The sequence below is a fragment of the Sinocyclocheilus anshuiensis genome, unplaced genomic scaffold (genome assembly GCF_001515605.1).
Source record: "Sinocyclocheilus anshuiensis isolate Anshui unplaced genomic scaffold, SAMN03320099.WGS_v1.1 scaffold130, whole genome shotgun sequence".
Taxonomy (NCBI): domain Eukaryota; kingdom Metazoa; phylum Chordata; class Actinopteri; order Cypriniformes; family Cyprinidae; genus Sinocyclocheilus; species Sinocyclocheilus anshuiensis.
This window is the reverse complement of record NW_015544207.1, coordinates 1,571,554-1,597,291: the sequence shown is the minus strand read 5'-3', so window position 1 is coordinate 1,597,291 and position 25,738 is coordinate 1,571,554. Positions and strand designations below refer to the sequence as shown.

The window sequence follows — 25,738 nt, the reverse complement described above, 5'->3', positions numbered from 1 at the left end:
CAAAAGTGACGTCTGACAAAAAACATTAACAAATCGTATTTAACGCCTGAAAGGTAAAGTAGTATAAATTTAATGTTTTATGTATTTGTAAAAAAAAACAATCAGCACTGAAAAAATAAGCATTTTATTATTATTATTATTTTTTTTTTTTAGTCACCACATAATTCCTAATTCAATAATTCCTTTGCTTTTTGTATACCTTTTGTATATTTCATAGTTTTAATGACTTTGCTATTATTCTAAAATGTAAATTAGTAAAAATAAAGCATTCATTTATACTAAAATAGCAATGTAAAATCGAAATCGAAAGAGCAGGTGTGGCCAAACTTTTACTGGTAGTGTTTATGCAGAAAATATGCATATGTATGTGTGATTTATAATTTGTTCATATATTGTTTTTTCACACATGTATTTATTTTAGTTTTCTGGTACTTCAGGAAGTAAGTGCCATTTTCAAGGTATAGCTGCAAGTGCTTTAGATGTTAAATTGGTTGACAGGTGAAGGAGCCTCTGGGAAAGTTTAGAAGTGTAGTACTTTCTTTAGGAAGGAATACGTTTTTCCAAAAGTGCTGCGGTAATCTACCGTGGGCTTTGACTTGGTATGACCTTCCCACAAGCCACACCAAACCGCAGGGTAATTGCTTGCTAATGACTGTTAAAAAAAGCAAGGAAATGTCAAACGAAGTTTGGAAACTTTCATGATTAATCTTTTTCTGTGGTGGCAGGAGAAGATCTAAGCCATTCCATCAATCACATCAGGCAGGAGAGTGACTCTTTCTTCAGGGTTGAAAGCATTTGCCATTGGATCTCTCTCGCTCTCTTTGCATTAACTTAGCTGTCCTTGCCCCTGTTTCCATCTCTCTCTCTGTCTTTGTCTTCTATGACATGTATCTAAGCGGTTTAGTGCCTTGCATCAGCACTCAAAGAGCTTTGTACATCTCTCTCCTAGAATATTTAATGGAAATATTCAGACTTTTGTCCACATTTGTCCTCTGCTGTCTGTCTCCTCCCCTCTCCTGATGGTGGTGTCGAGACCCCCTTTGTCTTCACACTGAGGGAGTTGAACCTCTTCTGACATATTTCTTGACGAACATTTGCCAAAATCAGCAATATCTTCTTTGTCTTGTTTTATACTATACTATACTATACTAATATATTATTCTGGTCATCGAATGTGAATGTTCAAGACAGTATTAGTGGTGGGGATTTTTTCTTAACTTTTACTGCAAATTACATCATTATGCCAGTAGGTGGAGACAAGTGAGTCACTAAATCAGTCACTTAACAGTTTCGTTCAACAACACTAATTCATTTGGAGTTGAAACAAGTGACTTTTGCTGAATTTGGAATTGCATACTAGCATACTACTATTACTATTTCTGCCATAGAAAGATATAGTAAAAAAAAGATATAGTATAGTAAAAAATTATGCTAGTATGTGGTTCCGAATTTGACACTTGTGTCTGAAATCACCCTATATATCGTTATACAGTGCACTATTTGATTCAACAGCTATTTGTAGCAGTGTCTGAAACCGTAGACTCAAACCGTACTGTATACTGAACAATGAAAATACATACATTGTGAACAGTGCAACAAATTAATATCAACATCTCAATGCTAGAGGATGGTGTCCATAAAATTTATGGTGCACTCTGTGTCTGAATTCACTCATTCAGTGGACTGTATTAGTGGACTGATGTAAGGAATAGTGAATGAAGATACATTGTGATTTTAGATACATCCAGTGTTCAAGAGTCATTGAATCATTCTTTTAACCAATTCATTCCTTAACATCACTGTATTCTGTGTTGCTTGGAGATGCACAGTGGTTTATTCTGCTGTGGCTTTGTTCAGATATGTTTAGGGTTGCAAAAAGGTGGAAAATTTCCAGTACATTTCTGAAACATTCCAGTAATTTTGGAAACTTTCCAGGATTTTTTGGAATATTCCAGGGATTTTTGGAAAGTTTCCGGAAATTTTCCACCCCTTTGCAACCCTAGGTATGTTCACTGGTGGATTAGAAATAGACAAAATAGCTCTAAATATTGTGTCTACAAAATCTAAGTTAGTCAATATCAACTTGTTTCTTGAACTATTGAATAAAAACAATATTACACTCGAAATCGTCAATGTCAACATGAGCAACATCCTTACTTGTGTGATATTACTTAACCTCAACCGAGTGAGCTGTTTTATTTAGTACTATAAATATTGATTTAAAGAGTTGAATGTAATTCAGTGTGCTGTTTATGATTGTGTTGTGTTTATCAGTATCACATTGTTAGCTTAGCAACATGCTAACATCAAACTCTTTTAGGATCAAGTGCTCTTTATTTGTGTGTCACAGAAAGTTGACTACTACAATTTTTTGCCTACTGCATAGAAAGGAAATAGGCATATTCAGATGCAACCAGTGTCGTCTTCTGGGATATCAAGTGGAAATTCGTGTTCTTTGAATCCGACTGAAATGCTGACACATAGTAATTTGGACAGATGGGTAGATCCAGCAGGATATCCAGAGAAAATATCATTCTTAGCCGCGGCCCCCTGTGGATGACTGATAGATGCTGTACAGTCTTTAACCACACCCCTTTCTTTGAGTGATGGGATGTGTTTCCTATCCATCTCAATGTGTCGAGAGCTCTAATTTGTGCCTCCCATGGATTTGATTGGCAGTAATAAGCCTGCGGCTTTCGTTTCCTGTCCGCCCAGGAGAGAAAGAACAGTGAGGAAAGCAGACACAGGAAACGCATCACTGAACCCTGACAAACTGCTCCATGATCCCTCTTTCCCATCACCCCATGATTACACTATGAACTTGACCTGCCCTTTGGGATGGTTTTGATAGGTGGAAACACTTTTGTTTTAGCTGTCAGCATCTCCAGGCCGGTTTTCCCAGAGTTTCCATTTTCCCACAGTCGCTTTTATAGTACTTCAGTTAACACAGAGCTAGCGGCAACTGCAGCGCAGTTTGAAACACAATGGACTCTAGCTCTTCACGCAATGAGACTCTATGCAAAGAGCTTTGAGACCAGCTTAACCAGACAAACAAAACGTTTTCTAAGCTGTGTAGGGCTACCTCAGTCCTTTGTAAGTTTTTTTTTCGTGAATGGCCATTAATGTATTATTTACAGTCTTTCCCCACTTTTGATCTCTTGCTCCCTCTCTCTTTCTCACTGACTTGCGCTCTTGTTTTTTTTTTATCTCTTACGTGCTGATATGTGCTGGTATCATCTTTTACCCTTCATTAAATATTTTGTACTTGCCAAGTGCTCGCCGTAGCACTAATCATATTAGCTATGCTGGAAAAAGGGCTTACATAAGAAAGCCAACTGGGAGAGGTAGATACACAGAAAGAGAGAGATAGCCAGGGGTAGAAGAAGGTCAGAGAAAGGAAAAGAAAGACCAGTGACCTTTATAAGCACATCAGTAGTTTTTTATTTGCAGTTGGGTGTTTGGTTAAAGCAGCTCAGGATTGTGAACGGTGGAAAGGGAAAAGTGAGAGATTACGACTATGGTTGAAATAGTATACTAGCATACTACTTTTGTACTATTTCTGCAGGACGAAGCTTTATTTCAATAGAATAAAAATGACATTAAATAACTGAAGTTTTTTAAGACCATTAAAGTCAACGTGAAATGATAATTCCCCCTATTTATTTTGTAAATACATGTAATAGATCTTATTGTGAATGATTCATGTACTGTATGTGTTAATTTTTTTTTACCTCATAATTTTTAATAAAAATGGAAGCATGTCACATGGAAAAAAAAACCTGCCGTTACTTCTGTTTCATTGCAACTTAATTTTATTTTGCATTGTCACGTTATTTTGATGACGAGTTAACATTTTTCACCCGATTTCATTACCATAATGCATTTTTACATTTTACATGACATTAAATTGACCTGACTAACCTGAAAATTAAATTAAATTAAATTAAAAATAAATGGGTGTAGGATTGTCTTTAAATTATTTTTTAATCAGAAATTGCTAGTAAATTCACATATTAAATTAAACATAAATGTTTTAAGTAGAAAGACTGAAATAGCATTTTCTTGTAAAACATGCTAAAAAAAAATCAGTTTTATTTGCAATTTTGAACGTATTTTACATGCTACTTGCTGCCTGCCAAAATAAGCAGTACATGTGACCTATTTCCAGAGTATTATTCGATATTAAGCATTTATTTTAACTTAAAATTTAATTATGCAATGCAAAATAACCATTTTTATTTCAAAGATGAACTTTTTCTTAAATGAAATTGAATGAGTTTGCATGACAGCAGTGAAGCATATGACTGTTTGAAATGTTTGAGTCGCACTGCATAGTGCATACTGCTTTACTATACTGTTTATAAAAATAGTAGGCAGTCTGTACAAAGTAGCTTTTGTCTTGTACAGATACTTTGCATTCATGGAAGAGCCTGTGTATGATAATTATGTTGTGGCATCGCACACAGACACTGACATACTGATGTGCCACATTTACATTTTCATGCACACACACTCGAAGGGCTTCTGCACTGCTCAGCGGGTCTATGACCTGACACATCTTACCTGTCTCCTGTATCTGCTGGGGTTAAAGACTGCCCTCACTGGCCACTTAGAGGAAGAATTGATGTCTATTCTTCTCTTTTAGACTACAAGCACAAGATTGCTGAGTAGACTTGTTGGGTTGGTGGATCACCCCTGAATCTTACATGCGATATATATACAATGTTTGACTAATTTACTAGTAATATGTGTCAATGTGTGTTTGTCCCCATTTGCATTATTTGTCTTTATTGTGATTCTGAATTTCCGTATTGATCAAGTTTAAAGCTGAATTTTTAGCATCAGTCTACAGTGTCACATGATCCTTCAGAAATCCTTCTAATATGTGACCCTGGAGCACAAAAGCAGTCTTAAGTCGCTGGGGTAAATTTGTAGCAATAGCCAAAAAAACATTGTATGGGTCAAAATTATTGATTTTTGTTTTATGCCAAAAATCATTAGGATATTAAGTAAAGATCATGTTCCATGAAGATATTTTGTAAATTTCCTACCGTAAATATATTAAAACTTAATTTTTGATTAGTAATACGCATTGCTAAGAACTTAATTTGGACAACGTTAAAGGCGATTTTCTCAACATTTTGATTCTTTTGCACCCTCAGATTCCAGATTTTCAAATAGTTGTATCTCGGCCAAATATCCTATCCTAACAACCTATACATCAATGGAAAACTTATTTATTCAGCTTTCAGATGATGCATAAATCTCAATTTCGAAAAATGTACCCTTATGACTGGTTTTGTGGTTCAGGGTCACATATGCTGATGATTTATTATTATCAATGTTGAAAACAGTTGTGCTGCTTCATATTTTTTGTGAAAACTGTGATAACATTTTTTTCAGGATTTTTTATTGAATAAAAAAAGTTCAAAAGAACAGTTGTTTTGTAACATTAAAAAAGTCTTTGCTGTCACTTTTGATCAAATCATTGCACCCTTGCTGAATAAAAGCATTCATTTCATTTTTGTTTTTAATTACTGACTCCAACTTTGCATTATTCAATGCAATAGTAATATATATCTGTCCTAATTTCTTTTGTCATGTCATAGAAATCTAGCATGCACAATTCAATAAAATAATCAAAACAGGCATAAAATAAATAACAAATATCGGCTTGCTTTTTTTTTGTTATGGGTAGAAATTTATGGCACAATAACCTGTGACTGACATGCTGTTGACGGGGTTCAGAATTCATGGAGCTTTGACAGTGATCCTGTATAATATGTCGTTATGTGGACACTATAATAGCGTCTGTCTTCGTCTGTCCTCCACAGCTGCGTCCAGCTTCAGCTTCTGTCGGGCTGCGCTGGAGCACACGGTCTCAGCAGAGGAGCTCAACTATCAGCTGCCACGCAAGCCCGGGGGCAACCTGACCTGGCATGAAGGACGCGGCCAGAGGGTGACGAGGAGGACCGTCAAACTGCTGCAGCAGCCCGGCACAGAAGGAATACAGGTACACAATCACAGTCACGCTACCCACAGGAGAGAAAGCACAAATCAGGCCCCTCTACCATCTTAATTGTTTCCTCTGGAGTTTCAGGAGAGATCTATTTCAACAATGTATACAGAAAGACTACAAAGCCTTCATATCAATATGAACTATGTAACGCATGTTTAATTGTGTTTCTACACTGTTACTGTATGCTTTTAAATTTTTCAAGGAAGCTCTGAGACAAATTATTATTATTATTATTATTAATAATAATAAAGGTGTAAAGACGGAATATTAAAGGAAATTATAATGTTATGAAAGATTTTTATGTCAAATAAATGTTTTTTTTCTATTATAATAATAATCAATAATTAACACTTTGGCAAACAGAGTCCTCTGTTAAATATTACACATTTTCTGAGTGGTTGTTACTATTCTTATTCGTATAAATGTTTTTAATGATATTATTTTTACTAAAATGACAACTATTCAGAAAATTATTTCTTTTATGATTATTATTATTATTAGTAGTAGTAGTAGTGTAATAATAATAATAATAATAATTATAATTATTATTATTATTATTATTATTATTCAGTAACTGAACTGACAACCATTCAGAAAATTAGTCATATTTCCCGGAGGACTCTGTTTGCAAAAGTCAGATTTGTTTTCTTATTTTTTTGTAGATTGTTCTTGTATGATAGAATGTTAAAATGAACCATTCAGAAAATGACTAATATTTGCCTGTGAATGGTTGTGTGAGAGCTGCGAGAGTGTTAATAGTTGCTGTGCAAAAACATGTTTGCAGTTGGACTGGTGTGAACAGATCTTGACTTTCATATTCACATGTGTGTTTAATATTATCCAGGATTTCTTTTTCATCCATCATAATATATTTATGCCCTTCCTTCCCAGCTCTGAAGGTCATGTAGAGGTTTACTTGTTTATAGCATTGGCTCTGTGATATTTCATGTGTTCAGCAGCACTTGGTAAACTTCTCCTCTGAGCTATTTGTCAGTGCTAGCGCTCGCTAGCTACCTTTGTCCTTCTTTATCACTGCATACTCAAACCGTCATAACAGGCTCATAATCCGCCTGTCGTGATGAGGAAAAAGCACCTCTGATGTCTGGATATTATAGCGTCCCATTATTTGAGCCATTACCCAAGAATCAGGCTAAGCTCGAAATGAAGTCTCTCATAATATGCCTGTTTTTTTTCTATTATTAGACACAAATGAGAGGCGTACATTAAATTAATTATTCCCTCTTTGTATGCAGGGAGACCGTGCCACTTCAGACAACTTCAAGCTGTTGTGGTTGCACCGAGACAGCGCTCGTGTCCGTTGTAGACATTACTATCCGTCACAGTGTTGTCAAGTCCGCGGTTTTCCCATGGAATTGGGCTACTTTAACACTGTTGCCACGGGTTATTTTTCATGTCCGTGGGTTGAATCGACCCCAATAACGTGTATTTTAGGCCCCAAAATGCGGTGTTTACCAGGGGACCCCCTCAAAACGTGGTTAGTTTGGGCTAGTTTTGGGCTAGTTTGGAGTAGCAATTGGGCGGGTTTTGTTGTGAAAACCTGGCAGCCCTTTCCGTTAAGCAGGTAACGTTATTATTGCTAACATAGCGACTCATCGAAAAATACATTGGCATCATCTGTATTAAAGAGAAAATAATCACTTCATCTGATGTTTAAGTGAATAAAAAGCACTGTCGGACCAAAGCACTGTGAGGCAAGGGAGGGGGAGACTCAAAATGTTTCTAAACTTAAAACGCATTTTTGCCCCGTTTGCGTTTGTGTTGTTTTACTACTTACACAATTATTTAAAGTATAAAACATTGGTATTTACAATACACATCATGTCTTTTAATCATATTTTTAGGGGGGACATCCCTTAAATGGGGGGTCCTGTTCCCCCGACACCACCAGATTTCCGCCTATCACTGAAATCCCCAATGAAATCTGACAACAACTGTCTCATAAAAGTTGTTTATTTTGCTCAAATAGCATTGAAAAAAGCTTATTTTTCAGGCTAGACCAGCCAGTGCGCATGCACAGTACTAAGCGCATGTCTCAGAACTCTTACTGTTTCTATAGCAACCGGGACTTCTAACGGCAGCTGCAGTGATGCAATGACTTTACCGATTAGCGATTGGCTCTTTTGCTCAGAAGCCGGGGCTTCGTTCGATTGAGCGGCCATATTGAGTGTTGCATTTTTCCCCATTCAAAACTATACGAGTGACACGTCTTGGGTATTCTATAGTCTTTGGCTCCACAGAGCCATTGTTTACACTTCTGATTGAATTCACCTTATTAAAGGTTTGCTTATCGTTCTCTTTGCATTTTACATTAGAATAAGAGATAGCATTTCTCACTGCTCACTGCTTAACCCTGATTGACCAATCGCAACATTCAGCAATCTGATATTTTCTAATGTTCGCGGTCATTCATGGCATTGCTTTAGGAATCAGACCACTCATCCAGATAACTGAAACCTGTACTATTTTATTATTTTTCATATCACACCACAGGTTCTTGTTTTATAATCTACTGCAGTGAAAATGACCTCAGAAAACATCAGTTTTAAAATTACTGTAATACTGTTGCAGTGTTTGCCTATTTATTTTTTGGCTGATAGTGTTTGGAACATTGTAATAGACATTTTTAAGATTAATAACTAATAATTTCAGCTAAAATCAATATTATATGCCCACACATTTATTGATTTATTTTGTCAGGTGCATGTGTGGTAAGTGGGAAAACATGATACATGAACATCATTATTATTTTGTGATAATGAACTGTAATTATATTGATCTTGTATATTAAAGGTGCATTCAGTAGTTCAGTGCTAATTTTTAAAGTTTTACACATTAAAAGATAAATTGTTTTTGTGGAGAGTCTTCTGAATAATGTAGAATGATGTAAAGTCTGTCAACATAATATTTTTCTATAACAAGTGTTTTAATTATGTCACCCCTCCAATGTATTTTACCATATTAAAATGATGTGATGCCTCTGTAGATACGCTAGTAGCCTAGTGTTGTTTTTTGGTGATGTGAAGAGAGAAAATTGGAAAATGAAACACCAATATTATAGTGCTTTACCAGGAGACAATGAGAGAATCAGCACCTGTAGAACTGAACTGAAGAATCAGAAAGTCTGAAGACAGAAAGACAAAAAAATTAGTGCAAACATTGCAATTTTTATTGTATAGGTAAGTGAATTATTGTATAGACCACTCTCTAAAACTGTATCGGTGTGATTTACACAAAACTCAGAAAAATTAATGCTAATCCACATCGATAGATGGCAACGTCTAATAACATTGTACTTGAAGTACCTGAATAATGCTAAAGAACTGGTGGGTTATGCTACAATATATTAACGCTAAAAAATATTCACACTTCATTTTTTAGTCACAGACATGCAGTGTAAATTATATCAGATCCAAACATAATAGGTAATTTGAGTCATAAAATGTTTCCCCTGCTTTCCATATGCAATTACGGTTGCATTTGAAGACAATTAGTACTCAGTTTTAATGAGCTTTTTGTCAAAATATTTCCTCTGTGATGTTCCTCAATGAATATATTCCACAAACATCCTGGACACTACCATTCATATGCATGTAGTATTATAGCATATCACCTACGGCCATGTGAGACGCAGCCTGGTATTATGAAGAATGTTGTGTAATCGTATAGCAGAAGTCAAGCGAGCCTCCCGGCAGCCGGTCCTGTTGTCTAATTGGCCGTCCCACAAGCCCAGTCTCCAATGAAATCACAACACAGCCATAGAAATGACTTGGTGGTCATGAATCCATCATTACCAGATCATATTCTGAGATTAAACTTCCATCACACATGATTGCACTTGGCAGAGGTTGTGGGTAGAGTCCAGTTAGTGTGATAAAATGATGTCCTTTGCAAGATGTTATGTTGTGGCTTATTCTAACAAGGCTTATCTCATGGGGCCAGTCCTGGCATGAAAATGAGTTTTGCCGATGGGATTTGTGTTAAAGATAACATTAATTTACTGCATTTGGCTGGAGACGGGGCTGGGAATGATTAAGGATAAACTTTTGTTATTTCAAGGTGAGCAAAAGTGTCAGATTGCTGTTGGCTAGATTGTCAAGGATAGAAATAATTAGGACGCCCATGACCATGACTAATGAACTATGTATGAGAATGTTTTCACAAGCGGTTTATTTAATTACCCACAAGATGTTCTTGTTTTTTCATTTTGCATTTCATTAAGGTGTAAAATATTTTTCAGAAGTTATCTTGTCAGAAGTAATGTACTGTATTTTAGGACCAGTATTGCCTCCTATTAACGGTCCAAGCACAAAGTGCTGGAACCCTATTGTGTTTGTGAGGATTTTCTTCTTAATAATTTTTATTTTTCTGCCCTAAAACTGTCTGGGCGTCAGAGACCGTAAGTCATAGAGACACCAAACTTGGTGGGCTCACAGACACTAGGTGGCGCTATAATAAGGAAATTTGCATTTTGGGTCATATCTTCAGAAACGTAAAGGCCTGTAATCAAATTTACTTTTTTCACAATGAATTAATGGTTTCACTTTTGTAATTTTTCCGCCATTTTGTATTTTTGAAAAATCTGTTTTTCGAACTCCTCCTAGATCGTTGGTCCAATGCGCATAAAACTTCACATATCATCTCCAGACACTCGTGACAAAATAATCATGATCAAAAGATTTTCTTTGATGAATCAAAAGAATTTTGGTCGTCAGAACGTTACAAATATGTAAGTTAATTATTTGATCGGGCAACATGTCTTAAGGTATCATCTAACATGACACAGATATTTAAAAAACATGGCCGCCAGCAGCCAATCAAACTTCAGTGGCTAATAACTTCAAATCTTAATGGCCTACCATTACAAAAATGGGAATAATCATACATTGTGTGAAAGTGAAAATATCTGTACTGAATTGTGTGAAAATCAGCCACAAGGTAGGACTATAAAAAGCAAATTTAATCCTTGCTTTATGCCCTTCCAAGAATTTCTCACTTTTATGATTATCTATCAACTCTATCCCCCATTCTAATTTGTTTGTTCAAACTTGATCTAGGCTGTTTATCTGATTTGCACAATACTTGGCATGTATCATCCCCATATCCTCATGACACAAAATTTTTATTTGTGAAAGTGTTCCAAAAATATAAGTTAATTTGTCTGGCGATGCCCATTTGCACAAATTGATCTATCTGCTGAATGCAATGTCCAAACTTCACAGAACTTCATACAAATGGACAACAAGAGTAAACAAGACAAGTTTCATTAACTTGCACAGATTACTAATCTGAACAATTTCTGAAATTTTGAATTACGAGCACTTCCTGTGTTTAATTGCCTCTTTATGATGAATCGCTTGTTGTATCCCGCAATTTGTAAGTAGCTTTGGATAAAAGCGTCTGCTAAATGAATAAATGTAAATGTAATGCAAATGTAGTTTCAGCAGCAGTGACGTGGTGCTAAAACTACTCAAACAACGCACGCACATTAATGATGGCTTCAGTGAGGGCAGTTAAATCTTTTTGGGGTGTTCACACAACACCAGGTGGCTGTATATTTGGTTTCAGTAGGTGTTCCTGCTGCTGCCCTGACATTTCTGTCTGCACCACTGGCCACAGCTATTGAAAATATGATTGCAAATGGAATATATTAACGGTAAAATAAGATATTTTTAGTAAGCACTTCCAGCTTAAAATAAATTCTGGATTGCACAGCGCTTTAATATAAATTGTAGCAGCACATAATGCATCATAGCGTAAGATAAATGGTTACCATTGCATGAATCAACATCTCACAAGAATGCTTTTACTAATAAAGTAAAACAAAATAAAACTTTGCAGCATTGCTGGTAATCCACAGCACCTCAGCAATGGTTGCCAGTTTTATATGCACATAATATTACTGATGAAAGGGACAAGAGAATGAGGAAGACAGCCTAAATACAGGGTTAATGGAAAAAGGAAAACAAGTAAACTGTCTGATTCCTTCACGGGAACAGTGCCATACAAATGTTGTTTAGCATGCAGTGGGTTTAGTCCATTAAAGCACAGCTGTGATGAGGCCACCTGAGGTTGACAGCCAGAGGAGATTGGCCTCCAGATTTGTTTAGTTTCCTCATTACTGCGAAGGTTACCGACCCCATCAGCGGCACAAAACAATTTAGAAAAGCACACAGATTACCAAAAGTCAGCAAACTTAGTCAGCCTATCTTAATTAGGCTGAATGGCTCAATCTTTTTCACAACAGCATACAGTTCTCCGTTAATCTCGGATAAATGGTCGGATTCCAGTGAAAATGAAAAAGATGATTCTGAGTTGTGAGTTGCTTTTTTGCCCTCTGTGTCTGAACAGATGTTGTGGGAATCTCATAATGAATGCAGACCCGTGTCTGAAGTCTCATATCAGTCAGTTGTCACCAGGCTGAGAGGGATCATTGAGTTCTTATGCATGTAAGCTGTCCTGGTGCAAAGGATTGTGGGATTGGAGGCAGTCTGCAGAAGAAAAGAGAGATGGAGAGACAAGTGGGAGTGGAGGTGTTGTACCTATTCGCTGTATGAAAGATTATGCTTGTGTTGAAGTATGACATGACCAGACAGAAGGACGAACGGAAGAGCAACACTGATTGATTGAAAGGATGTAAGAAAGAAAAAAAGATTATAGCTAGAGTGCTAGTTTTCTTGCTGAAAACTTACAGCAGTGTCAGAAGTTATCCAGGGCTTGAGGCAAAAATGACTCTGAACATGATAAACTGTTCAGATGTGTACAATGTATTGAATTCCTCTATTCTTATCTGTTCTATTTAATGTATTTCTTCATATCATTCTAATTATTTATACTGTATATTCTACAGTATACATGGGTTTAGTGTGTCTTAATGTGTTTTATTTATTTATATTTTTAATTTATTGTTGGTAGACTAATTAACAGCTGATTAATAACCATAATTTTCCAAAGTCAAAATGTATATTAATTAAATTATTAATTTGAAGAATTTAATGTAATGTTGTTTTTATGGTTTGAAAGAATATTAAAGGTAAAAAAAAAAATCTAAATCTACTACACTCTAAAAAATGCTGGGTTAAATATAACCCAGCTATTGGGTTGTTTTGACCCAGCGGTTAGGTTCAGAACAACCCAATAGCTTGGTTTGTCCCTTTTTAACCCAGCGCTGGGTTATATTTAACCCAGCATTTTTTAGAGTGTACTGTATCAACTATTAAGCTGAACTGATTTAAACTGAACTGATAAATTTAATTTAGTCAAACAAACTGAATTGAACAAAGCTGACTTGATCGGATTTAGAAAGAAGTGATTTGAAGTTGGTTCAATTAATTGAACTAAACAAAATTATACAAAATTATATTGAAATTACCTAGGGTGACCATACGGGCCATTTTTACGGGACGCACCCTTGCCAGGATTTCTATATTGTCTAAAATATTCAGGTTTTGGTTGTTTGCACTGTGCAGATTGATCGTTGCCTGACATTCACAAGAGCTATAGAGAGCAGAGCAGACGGCTCCTTATGCTTTCGAATCGCTCTCGCGGTACTTTGGTGTCATTCAATGATCGGTGCGCAGCGACGCTTCAAGTCGAACGAACGAACAAACACGTGCGCGTATTTGCATCGCTTTGATCGTTCTCTGTAGATCTCACCTTCTCACGCGCCACAATTGGTCGATCATATACAATACCTACATGTTATTGGTCAAACTACTTTGGATGTTTTAGGCTATATAAAAATCCTGGCCAGGACGTGTCCCATATGAACGGCACATATGGCCACCCTAAAATTACCTGACCCCAAAGAGAAATGATTTAAACTGAACTAAACTACAGTAAACTGAATTATGCTGAACTAAAATAAAATTAACTAAACTGAACAGAACTAATTGAACTAAAATTATACTGAACTGAATTGAACTGAACAGACCTCAGTATGAATCGAGCTGTACTAAGTTATTCTGAAATCTAAATATAAATTAATTTAAATGCATGGAACTACTACAGTCAACTAAATTATACTGAACTAAGCTGGGTTATATTTAACCCAGCATTTTTTAGAGTGTACTGTATCAACTATTAAGCTGAACTGATTTAAACTGAACTGATAAATTTAATTTAGTCAAACAAACTGAATTGAACAAAGCTGACTTGATCGGATTTAGAAAGAAGTGATTTGAAGTTGGTTCAATTAATTGAACTAAACAAAATTATACAAAATTATATTGAAATTACCTAGGGTGACCATACGGGCCATTTTTACGGGACGCACCCTTGCCAGGATTTCTATATTGTCTAAAATATTCAGGTTTTGGTTGTTTGCACTGTGCAGATTGATCGTTGCCTGACATTCACAAGAGCTATAGAGAGCAGAGCAGACGGCTCCTTATGCTTTCGAATCGCTCTCGCGGTACTTTGGTGTCATTCAATGATCGGTGCGCAGCGACGCTTCAAGTCGAACGAACGAACAAACACGTGCGCGTATTTGCATCGCTTTGATCGTTCTCTGTAGATCTCACCTTCTCACGCGCCACAATTGGTCGATCATATACAATACCTACATGTTATTGGTCAAACTACTTTGGATGTTTTAGGCTATATAAAAATCCTGGCCAGGACGTGTCCCATATGAACGGCACATATGGCCACCCTAAAATTACCTGACCCCAAAGAGAAATGATTTAAACTGAACTAAACTACAGTAAACTGAATTATGCTGAACTAAAATAAAATTAACTAAACTGAACAGAACTAATTGAACTAAAATTATACTGAACTGAATTGAACTGAACAGACCTCAGTATGAATCGAGCTGTACTAAGTTATTCTGAAATCTAAATATAAATTAATTTAAATGCATGGAACTACTACAGTCAACTAAATTATACTGAACTAAATTTATTTATGACCTGACCAGTACCGGACTGAACAGAAATGAATCAAACTAAAGTGAACTAAGTTTAAATAAATTGTACTGTAATTGTAATTGTAACTAATGAACTGACTTGACCTGAAAATAATTGAATTGAATTGAATTGAATTGAAGCTAAATTATAACCTGAACAGAAATTAACAGAACTGCTTGGACTACAGTGAACGCAATTATACTGAACTAAGTTGTTTTTATGGTTTAAATGAGCTATAAAGGTAAAAAAGTCTAAATCTACTACTGTATTAACTATTCAACTCAATTGATTTGAACTGAACTGATTACTTCCATTAAGTCAAACATACTGAACTGACCAGACCCGAATAGAAATAAATTTAATTGAGCTCAGCTAAATTATTCTAAACTCAGCTGAATAGAAATTAATTAAACTGCACTGAACTAAAGTAAACTAAATTATACTGAATTGAACTACAATGAACTGAACTGACCTGTACCGAAATGAATATAAATAAACTGTATTTCATAAACTGAACTAATTTGAAAAGAAATTAACTGAACTGACTGAACTTCAGTAATCTAAATTGAACTGACCTAAATGGAACTATAAACTTACAATGAACTGAACTAAGTTGAAATGAACTGGAGAGACAGGTAGGAAAGCATTAGGCAGAAATCATTGGATTTACGAGGAAACAAGCAGAATCTCGTGTTTAAGTCAAGAGAGTGAGAAACAAGCAGCACAACAAGGTCAGTGTTACATCACCTATTTACATGGTAACAGACTCGCTGTGTGCTTCAGATTGAGTCCACTAACTCATTTTGATCTCTGATTGTATCTGAGGTTGTAAGAGCAAAACGGTCTCTAAGACAGAGGGAGCAGGCCGAATATTAAAGAGATGCATGTGCCTTAAAGTTTAATCCCTGATTCAGCTCCAGTGGGTGAAATCAGAGAAACAAACAGACATACAGAAAGAGTGAGACAGAAAGAAATGGACAATAAAGGAAGAGAGAGATTTAGAATGATTGAAGGAGAGTTTCAGGGATAGTTAGAAAAATTGAGGAGGGAAGATTTTGGAGGTTGGAAAGAAGAATCTCGTGGTCAACTGGGATGTTTTGAGGGGAAACTGAAAAGAGACTCAGATCATGTTACTTGAATAATCTATACATATTAATCACACGTATTAAGAATGTATAGCGGAGGTTCAGAACATGCACCCTAGAGGAAATATGAATTAAAAAGGCATGAAATAATTTGCCAGCAGAACTTGATACACTCAGTAGTGCTCATGGACAGATACTGTAAATTCACTCACTTGAACTTGATACCATTTATCTTAAAGGGTTAGTTCACCCAAAAACGAAAATTCTGTCTCATCCTCATGTTGTTCCAAACCCGTAAGACCTTCGTTCATCTTCTACACAAATTAAGATATTTTTGATGGAATCTGAGAGCTGTCTGACCCTCCATAGACAGCAACACAACTGAAATGTTCCCAGGTCCAGAAACGTAGCAAGGACATCGGTAAAATAGTCCATGTGACATCACTGGTTTAGTCGTAATTTTACGAATTTTACTTTTAGTGAACAAAAAAAAAAACAATAATAACATAATTTATTCAACAATTCTTGTCCCCGAGTTACCGTCTTCCACCATTTTGGAGAGAACCCCAGAACGTAATCAATATAATCAGCATTGTTTATGTTCAGATGTCCTTACTACGTTTCTGGACCTGGGAACATTTCAGTTGTGTTGCATTCAGTTGGGTCAGAGAGCTCTCAGAATTCATCACAAATATCTTCATTTGTCTTCTGGGTTTGGAACGACATGAGGGTGAGTAATTAATGACAGAATTTTCATTATTGGGTGAACTATCCCTTTAAAGAAATAGCTAATCTGTATATCATTCTAAACCTGACCATACAATTAGCCCATACACTGTAAAAATATCCTTTAATAAAGATGGCGACTATATTTTGACATTTTGGTGACTGTATGTTTTATATTTAAACCCAATATTTTAACAGCAATAGTATATATTTTATTAATGCACATACTTTTTCATTAAGCACATACAGACTACCATTCAAAGTTTGGGGTTGATAAGATTTTTTTTATTATTAAATCTCTTATGCTCACCAAGGCTGCATTTATTTGTAAAATACAGTAAAAATATTGTGAAATATTATTACAATTAAAAATATCTGTTTTCTATTTTTGAATATGTTCAAATGTAATTTATTGCTGTGATCAAAGCTGAATTTTCAGCATCATTACTCCAGTCTTCAGTGTCACATGATCCTTCAGAAATCGGTCTAATATGCTGATTTGCTGCTCAAGAAACAATTCCTATTATTATTATTATTATTAATTATTATTATTAATTTGTATAAAAACAGTTGTGCTGCTTAATATTTTGTGGAAACCATGATTTCTTTTAGGATTTTTTGATGAACAGAAAGTTTGAAAGAACAGCATTTATTTGAAATATTTTGTAACATTAGAAACATCTTTACTGTTACTTTTTTTTTTTTTTTATCAATTTAATGCATCCATGCTAAAGAAAAGCATTAATTTCTTTAAAAAATCATACTGACGCCAAGCTATTGAATGGTAGTGTATATAAATAGCTGAGGAGGACATGGCTGTTCCTCTAATCATGCATCAGCTTGATGTATTCAGACTCATCTCACAAAATGGCCGCCCAGATTGGGCCGCCCCTCTCCTTACAGGTTCAATCCCCTGTGTATTATTAATGACTGTATGTTTCAGGCTGGACAGAATCAGGTCTCATGGGTTCAAGGGTGGCTGCGTAATGCCCAGAGGCTGGCTTGGGAGAGATAGAGGATGATGGATGGCTGGGAAAGAGGGAGCAGAGGATGGAGGAGCTGAGGGTGACTAGCAGCACTTACCAGATCCGCTTTGCTTTCTGTCTCATCCTCATCCTCATCTCCCACTTTCCATAAATAGGGTACACTGTGGTGTGCCATTACGGTTTCTTATCTGAGAACTATATGTTAGATAAATATTGTCTAATATACAGTGCAATTTAAGCTATATCATGAAGAGCATTATCTCTATTTGTGTCCCACATTTTGCAAGCAACACTGTTACCACTTTTTTCCCTTTTACAAAAAAGTAAATATTTAAAATAATGCCACATAAGAAGTAACATCATTTGTGTACTTCTTAGGGGAAAATTAGTAGATGAGTAAATTATATAATTTCAGTTTTATTCAAATTTTGATGAATGCATTCATCAGGTTCAACCATTCAACTCTGTTTCCCAGGTTATTGTAGCTACTGACTGACAGTTTAATTAATACTTTAAATACAATTGCAAGCCTGTAATTTGTGTTCTGCAGCAGTTTATTATTATATTAATATTATTATATTAATATATTGTTAGTATATTGTTTACAATTTATATAAATGTATTTTTTTTATTTTATTTTGATGTTCACTGGAATATGTACAGTAAATTATGTCATAATTGTCCCACCCCCATGTCATTTTAAACCTGAATGATTGACTTTCTTGAAGAATTTTGAAGAAACCAAACAACATTGGACCCCATTGACTTGCACTTGTTTGGACAAAAACCAAAAAATAAAAAAATAAAATAAAAAAATCTTTGGTTTGGAACAACATGAGGGTCTTAATGATTACATTATTTTATTTTATTTTATTATTTTATTTTAATGTTTTGAGTGAACTATCCATTTAAGAGATCCAGCCGAAATATGACTCCCATTACACACAGAGAAAAAATATGCAGAGGATTAAGTGACTTCTCTTTTTCTCTTTTATATTATATTCTGTCAGTTGAATGCTTCTGGCCTGTGCTGTGCTTTCATTTGTTTCATCTCTCTGTTTGACAATCTCTCTTTTTCACACAGAATCATGTTTTCAACCTTTTACAAGTTCAGTCCTGTATGTTGAGCCATCTACTTCAATCCCGTTCTGTGACGGCTTTCACTGTACTCTTCATGAAAATAAAATGTTCCATGTCTGAATCTGTATCTTTCTCACTCTCGTTCTGTCTGTTGTGTTTTGTCTGCTACCTAACTCAATGCCTGTCTCTTTCTGTTTGTTTTCCTGAGTGAAAATTAGCTTCTGTCTTCGGGTGTTGATTAATGTGTGACCTGCAGCTCCTGACAACAAATACTCCCTCTGCTACAAGAACTGCAAGAACCTTCTGACTGACCATAGTCCTTTCATTTGAAATACATATTCACTTCTTTTTGTTCAAATATAGAGACAAAGAGAAGTGGAAAGTTTGGGGTGTAGTTGAAGGGATGGTTGTGGCCTACGTGTATTACATTATCTATTTTGCTTCATTGTCCATTGTCAATAGTGTAGCGATATATGAAGCACAGCTCACACAGATGCCACTTTCCAACCAAGCAGCTTTACTGTGTGGTTATCCTGATTGTGCGGGTTTTTATCAGGGATATTATCATTAATTAAACTAAAATTACAACTAAAATCATTAAAAACCCATTTACATTGTCAACTGAAATTGTTTTTTTTGTCAAATTAAACATTTAATTCCTGCTTGTTGTCAAGGTATCATTTTCTGTGACGGCTTTCACTGTACTCTTCATGAAAATAAAATGTTCCATGTCTGAATCTGTATCTTTCTCACTCTCGTTCTGTCTGTTGTGTTTTGTCTGCTACCTAACTCAATGCCTGTCTCTTTCTGTTTGTTTTCCTGAGTGAAAATTAGCTTCTGTCTTCGGGTGTTGATTAATGTGTGACCTGCAGCTCCTGACAACAAATACTCCCTCTGCTACAAGAACTGCAAGAACCTTCTGACTGACCATAGTCCTTTCATTTGAAATACATATTCACTTCTTTTTGTTCAAATATAGAGACAAAGAGAAGTGGAAAGTTTGGGGTGTAGTTGAAGGGATGGTTGTGGCCTACGTGTATTACATTATCTATTTTGCTTCATTGTCCATTGTCAATAGTGTAGCGATATATGAAGCACAGCTCACACAGATGCCACTTTCCAACCAAGCAGCTTTACTGTGTGGTTATCCTGATTGTGCGGGTTTTTTTCAGGGATATTATCATTAATTAAACTAAAATTACAACTAAAATCATTAAAAACCCATTTACATTGTCAAATGAAATTTTTTTTTTTGTAAAATTAAACATTTAATTTCTGCTTGTTGTCAAGGTATCATTTTTAATTTTCTTTTAGTTCGAAATAACTAAAGCTAAAACTGACATAAAAAAGTAAAACAAATCTGTATGCACATATTAAAAAAACGAATGAAAATGACAAAAATGCACAACAAAATTAAACAATGAAAATTAAAACAAAACCTATAAAAAAATAGCAAAACTATGATAGTATATCAATGTTATTAATTTCTATTAAAATTGCTAAATTTTACCAGCAAAATTTCGCCGAGCAACAGTAAATGTAAGCACACCTTAATTCAGTGCATTTGGTTTAATGTAGCCTAATGCATGTTGCTGATTTTGTCTTGTGTTTAGACGTTTATGCTGTAATTCTTATCTCCTGAGTTTCCTGTTTCAATTTGTAGTCATTCTGTAATTTAATTAGTTGATTATGTCTCCAGGTGTTCCTCATTTCCTTGTTACCTTAACCTTAATTCCACTGGAATAGGGGACCTACTCTCAGGTCGTCCATAAAAGTCCTTCGCCAGGTGATTTTCGGTCATCCTTGTTTTCGTTTGCCTTGTGCAGGCTGCCAGAGTATCGTGTATTGAGTAGCTGATGGTCAGGAAGGCATAAGACGTGTCCAGCAAAACGAAAATGGCATTCGGTGACGGTCGCGGAGAGGGGCTGTGCGTCGGCACGACGGTATGCTTCCACATTTGAAGCATGGTCCCTGTAAGTGATCTTGAGGATGCATCGCAGACATCGGAGATAGAAAACATACAACTTTCGAGTGACGTTTCTGTCATTTTCCAGGTTTTGCACGTAGGTTGTGGTCTGCACAACGATTGTGGCCAGGATCCACAGTTCAATCTGCAGGGAGAGGGAAGGCGAGTTCCAGATTGGACGAAGTCGTCAGAATGCTAGTCTCGCGTAGCCAGACCTTCAGACTGACAGCTGAAGGTGTGGAATCCATGGCAGCTTTCATTGGCCAAGGCCCTCCCATAAGGCCGTTTGACCGACATGTCAAACAACCAATCACAGTTCATTTCATTCATTGTCACATTTCGGGGCGTGGAAATGTAGCCACAATAACAGACCGGTGTGTAAAACTCTCGGACGTATTTTAAAGATTCTATGCCGCGAACTTGAAATATTTCACATACTTTTGAGAATCCAGCGGTTAGTTGATCCTGATAAGCGCTCGTCGTCACAGTTGTAAACACGACGGCTTTCTTTCGTGAGGGGGTTTGGTGTCACGGCGTCTTTGTTTCCAAGCGGAACGTTAAAGAACGCGACACACGCGTCTCCCGGAAATCCTGTAGAATTCAACCAATCCGATGACGACTTCAAAACTCCTGAAGCGTTTCCACTTTTGTGTGCCATATGCATCAGACGTTTAGCCAACGGTCCGTGGGCGTGACGTCGGAGGCTGAGACTATCAGAACGCGGCACATGCTTGCGTCCCCATCCAAGTAGACAATGCTGCCAAGATAAGTGAAGTTTGCCACTTCCTCCACCTGTTGTCCACCGACAGTAATCGGTACTCTCGAGTTTGAGTAACTGATGCGGACAACTTTGGTCCTCTGCCCACTGATTCGGAGTTCAGCACTGGCTGCTTGATTTTCTCGTAGTGAAATCTCGTAGGGTAGTTTGGGTCGGCCGAAAACAACGAAATCATTGGCAAAATCGAGATCTGCAAAGACGAGGTTGCCACCTGTCCAGGTTATGCCGATGTGTAGGCGGTCGATGGAGTGGTGGCTGACGAAGTCGATGACGAGGAAGTATAGCATCAGCGAAAGCACGCAACCTTGTTGTACGCAAAGAAATCCGTTACCCTTTTCTTCCATCTGTACGCAGCAGAAAAAGCCTTGGTATAGGTTGTGAAAAATGTCAATGAATAGAGATGTCAGTGTCATTTCCTTGTTATCATTTGTATATTTAAGACCTGGTTTCCCAGTGTTTCATTGATAATTGTTAGATGTGTATACTATGGTTTCCTGGTCCTTGTTCCGGGTGTTTTTTTTATTTTTTATTTTTTTTTTTGCTCCTGCACTTAGATCCATGTCTCTGCCTACCATCCTTTGCTTCCTGCATTATAAATATATTCAGTTTCGTAAATATTAAATAATGTTGTGTTATGTGGTCTAAATAATGTCTTCTGGTGGTCTTTTTTTTTTTTTTGGTGGTAAATGCTCATACGTGTCAAACATCCATGATTTTCCATAATTTGCATATTCACTTTGACTTTTAGAAATAAGACATTATAAAGATGTTTGCACATGCATACCAAGATTTGTCTCACAATGTAAGGTCTCTGGTAGTCACGATTAAATAAATCAGGCCTGTGAGTGTTTACTCTCATAGTTTACACAAGCTAGCATTGCATTTCATCATGCTCTCACACAAGCGTAATATACCCCAGTAAAGGGTTTTATTACACTCCTCTGCAGCAGAGAGCCATAAAAGTGTGTTTTGATGAATCATTCTGCTTATTCCGGCAGTCAGAACAAAGTGTGTGTGTAATTAGAAGAGCATTGTTTACACAGAAGCACGCAGCGCTAGTTGTTTTAATTAGCGTGTTCACAGAAAAAAGTATCCTGTAAGAGCAGCCTGAAGATATGAAAGTTTTTCCATATTCGTCCTGCCTACTAATCCATCTGTTGTTTTTTAGTATGATAGATTGACATTTTTCAATTTTAAACCTGCTTTGAGCTTTTAAACCTGGTGGGAATGTTGTCTGGTGAACATATGGGCTACATATAGTTTTTGCTTCAGTTTTAAACTGGTTTCTGTCGAGATGTGACAATAAAGATGTTTTCGCTCCACAGATCCAGCCAGGAGAGGCCTTCACTGTGTACCACACCAGCCCAACGCTCTCCAGCTTATGTAAACCAGTGGTGCTTTGGACCCAGCAGGACGTGTGTAAGTGGCTGAAGAAACACTGTCCACACAATTACCTGACCTACGTGGAGGCCTTCTCTCACCACGCCATCACAGGTACAGCACAGCTCTCTGGAAATACAGTGCCAGGGACTTTCAGAATTTTGTTTTCCAGGCTTGGAAATGTCATTAAAACTGGTCTAGACTTGATATTGTTCATGTGATGAGTAAAACTAAAAATCATTCTTTTGAGTCAGTTTTTTTTTTTCATTCAAATGGTCGAGCCTGTTTACAAATCTGCCTGAAGATCTATTGGCAAATCGATATCAGTGTTATTTTAGTATTATTGATATACTATTATAATTTTTTTGTAATATTCTGAATTCCTTTTTATTTTTATATTTTATGTAGTTTCAATGTTTTGTCATCTTTATTCATTTTTTTTAAATATATCTCTGTTGTTTTGTATTTTTTTTTCCACTTTTTATTGATTTTAGTTCTTTAAATTAAACCAAAAGAAAATGCGAAATTATGCTTTGGAAACCAGCTGAAATAAAATAAGTTAATTTTTTTTAGTGTTTAATATATTTTATTTTATTATTTCAGTTGTTATAGTTAACTAAAGAGTTGTTATAGTTGACTAAAACTATAAAAAAAAAAACTTGTTACTTGCACACGTTAACTGAAATAAAAAATATATAAAAATATATGTATATATATTTATTTCTCATTTTCATTTCGTTCAACTTGATCTACTAAAATAACTAGAAGTAAAACTTAAATAAAAATTAAAAGAAACAATATACACGTATTTAAAAACATCAAAAACTACTAAAAATGACAAAACGCAACAAAATTCATAAAGCTTTAAAGTTAACATGAAAGTAGAAAATCTAAAAATAAAATAAAATTCCAAATATTAACAAAAAATCGAATAGTATCTCAATGATACTAAAATACCACTGATTTGAGTTAACCTTTATTTTATCACGAAAACGCTTTTTTATGGTTTTTGTTTTATATGAAGCAAAATGATTTTTAAATGTGATTATGCAGTAATTCTTTTATAAAGCTTTAGGATAATCATAGATCCGCCAAGCCTTACTGTGGTCTGTCAGAGGAACAGCTTTGGCAGATCACATCCTCTAACTAACACACTCTCATCCAACTCCCAGAGCTGTGTGCACTGAGTTCTCTCACTAATGGACAATTACACACCCTAATGTTGAGCCATTTGTCACATCACAGTCATTTCCATGAGACCTCACCATCTAGAGGTCACCAGAGAGGCGCTTCCAAGTAATAAAATCATTTTACACTGCCATTCGTGCGTTTGTTCCTGGAAAATTAGCAGTGGATTTGGATTTACTAAAAATGGACATTCAGCTTTTGTTATTTGTGGGATTTGTAATATTTGGCAGGCAGAGGATGTGATGTTATGAGTAGAGCTGTTGAATCACAGACGCCCCATTCAATGTCATACGAGTGTCAAGCCATATGAGTCATGTGACATCTTCTAGCCAATCAGGGAAGAGTTGTGCCTTAGGAGAGATTTGATGGCTGGATGGTTTGTATTGGGGTCAATGACATGTCCACGATAAAAACAAAATCTAGTTTAAAATGCATGTGGTACATTATATGTGTTCATGTTGGGTTTATATGATCTTGAAATGCTTTTATACCATTTTCAAGAAAAGTTGATTTTAGTGTAACTGTCAATTAAAAAGCAACAGGATATTTTCCTTTTTTTATTTGAATGCATATAAGTGAACATTTTAAACTTTTTTGGTTTCAAATATATATATATATATATATATATATATATATATATATATTAGGGGTGTAACGATACACGTATTCGTATTGAACCGTTCGGTACGAGGCTTTCGGTTTGGTACGCATCTCAAACCGAACGATTCGTTGGACTAACCCTATTACATTTGGAAAATAAAAGAGCTGAAAGTGTGTGAAATATAATGATCTGCCACTGCGCTCGAAAGACGAGGATCTTGTATCGACGATAGCCAGAGATATTGTCAAAAACATCAATTCTCGGATGGATTTGGCATTTCCATTTAATGTAGGCCGGTTACATTCTTATTTTTATTAGGCCTATTATTATTATGAAGTTACATTTATTATTAAATTACAATTAATTTGCCCCATAAAACCGCGTAACTGACGCGCTGTGAGGATTACAAAAGATAAGGCTATTTACTCCTCAAATAAAATGTTTTAAAAAAGGTCTTTTAAAACAGGTCTATTATACAATTAAATATAGGCCTATAATTAAAATGTTAACACTGCAGTCATTAAAAATCGTGAAATAAAAAGCTTTATTTAGCCTATTTAAAGAGCCGACTTTCAAAAACAACCTGTTTAACACGAAATACGCTTCTTCTCATTTTTTTCACTATGTATGGGCCACAAGAGAAACATTAAGGGGATAAATGAAAACAGTTAGCTATAATATACCGTTATCAGCATATGTTGAAGTAGATTCTTCTCGCCGTCTCTGAGAGAATATGCGGCGTCAGATGCAGAAAGATTACTCTGTCATTCTGTTTTTACTTTCACTTTCTGCTTATAGTGAATTGACTGAGATTAAGACAACTCTTGCGCAAAGTTTGCACGTTGCTTATGTGATATCCATTGGTTCGCCTTCATGGTTTAAAACAGAAATATTTCCAACATTGCGACAAAAGCAATTACCCCTGTACCAAACCGTGACACCACTGTGTCGTATCGAACCAAACCGTGAATTTTGTGAACTGTTACACCCCTAGTGTGTGTG

At 35.8% G+C, this 25,738-nt stretch overlaps 1 protein-coding gene across 1 annotated transcript in view; it reads left to right on the top strand.

The window, feature by feature from the left end:
- The window catches only part of LOC107697008 (sterile alpha motif domain-containing protein 10-like), a 90,997-nt gene that overhangs the window by 33,679 nt on the left and 31,580 nt on the right, over window positions 1-25,738 (top strand). The window contains exons 2-3 of the mRNA XM_016497623.1: window positions 5,835-6,013; window positions 22,893-23,061. Of these exons, the coding sequence (XP_016353109.1) occupies window positions 5,835-6,013; window positions 22,893-23,061 (348 nt within the window). The remainder of the gene's footprint in view (window positions 1-5,834; window positions 6,014-22,892; window positions 23,062-25,738) is intronic.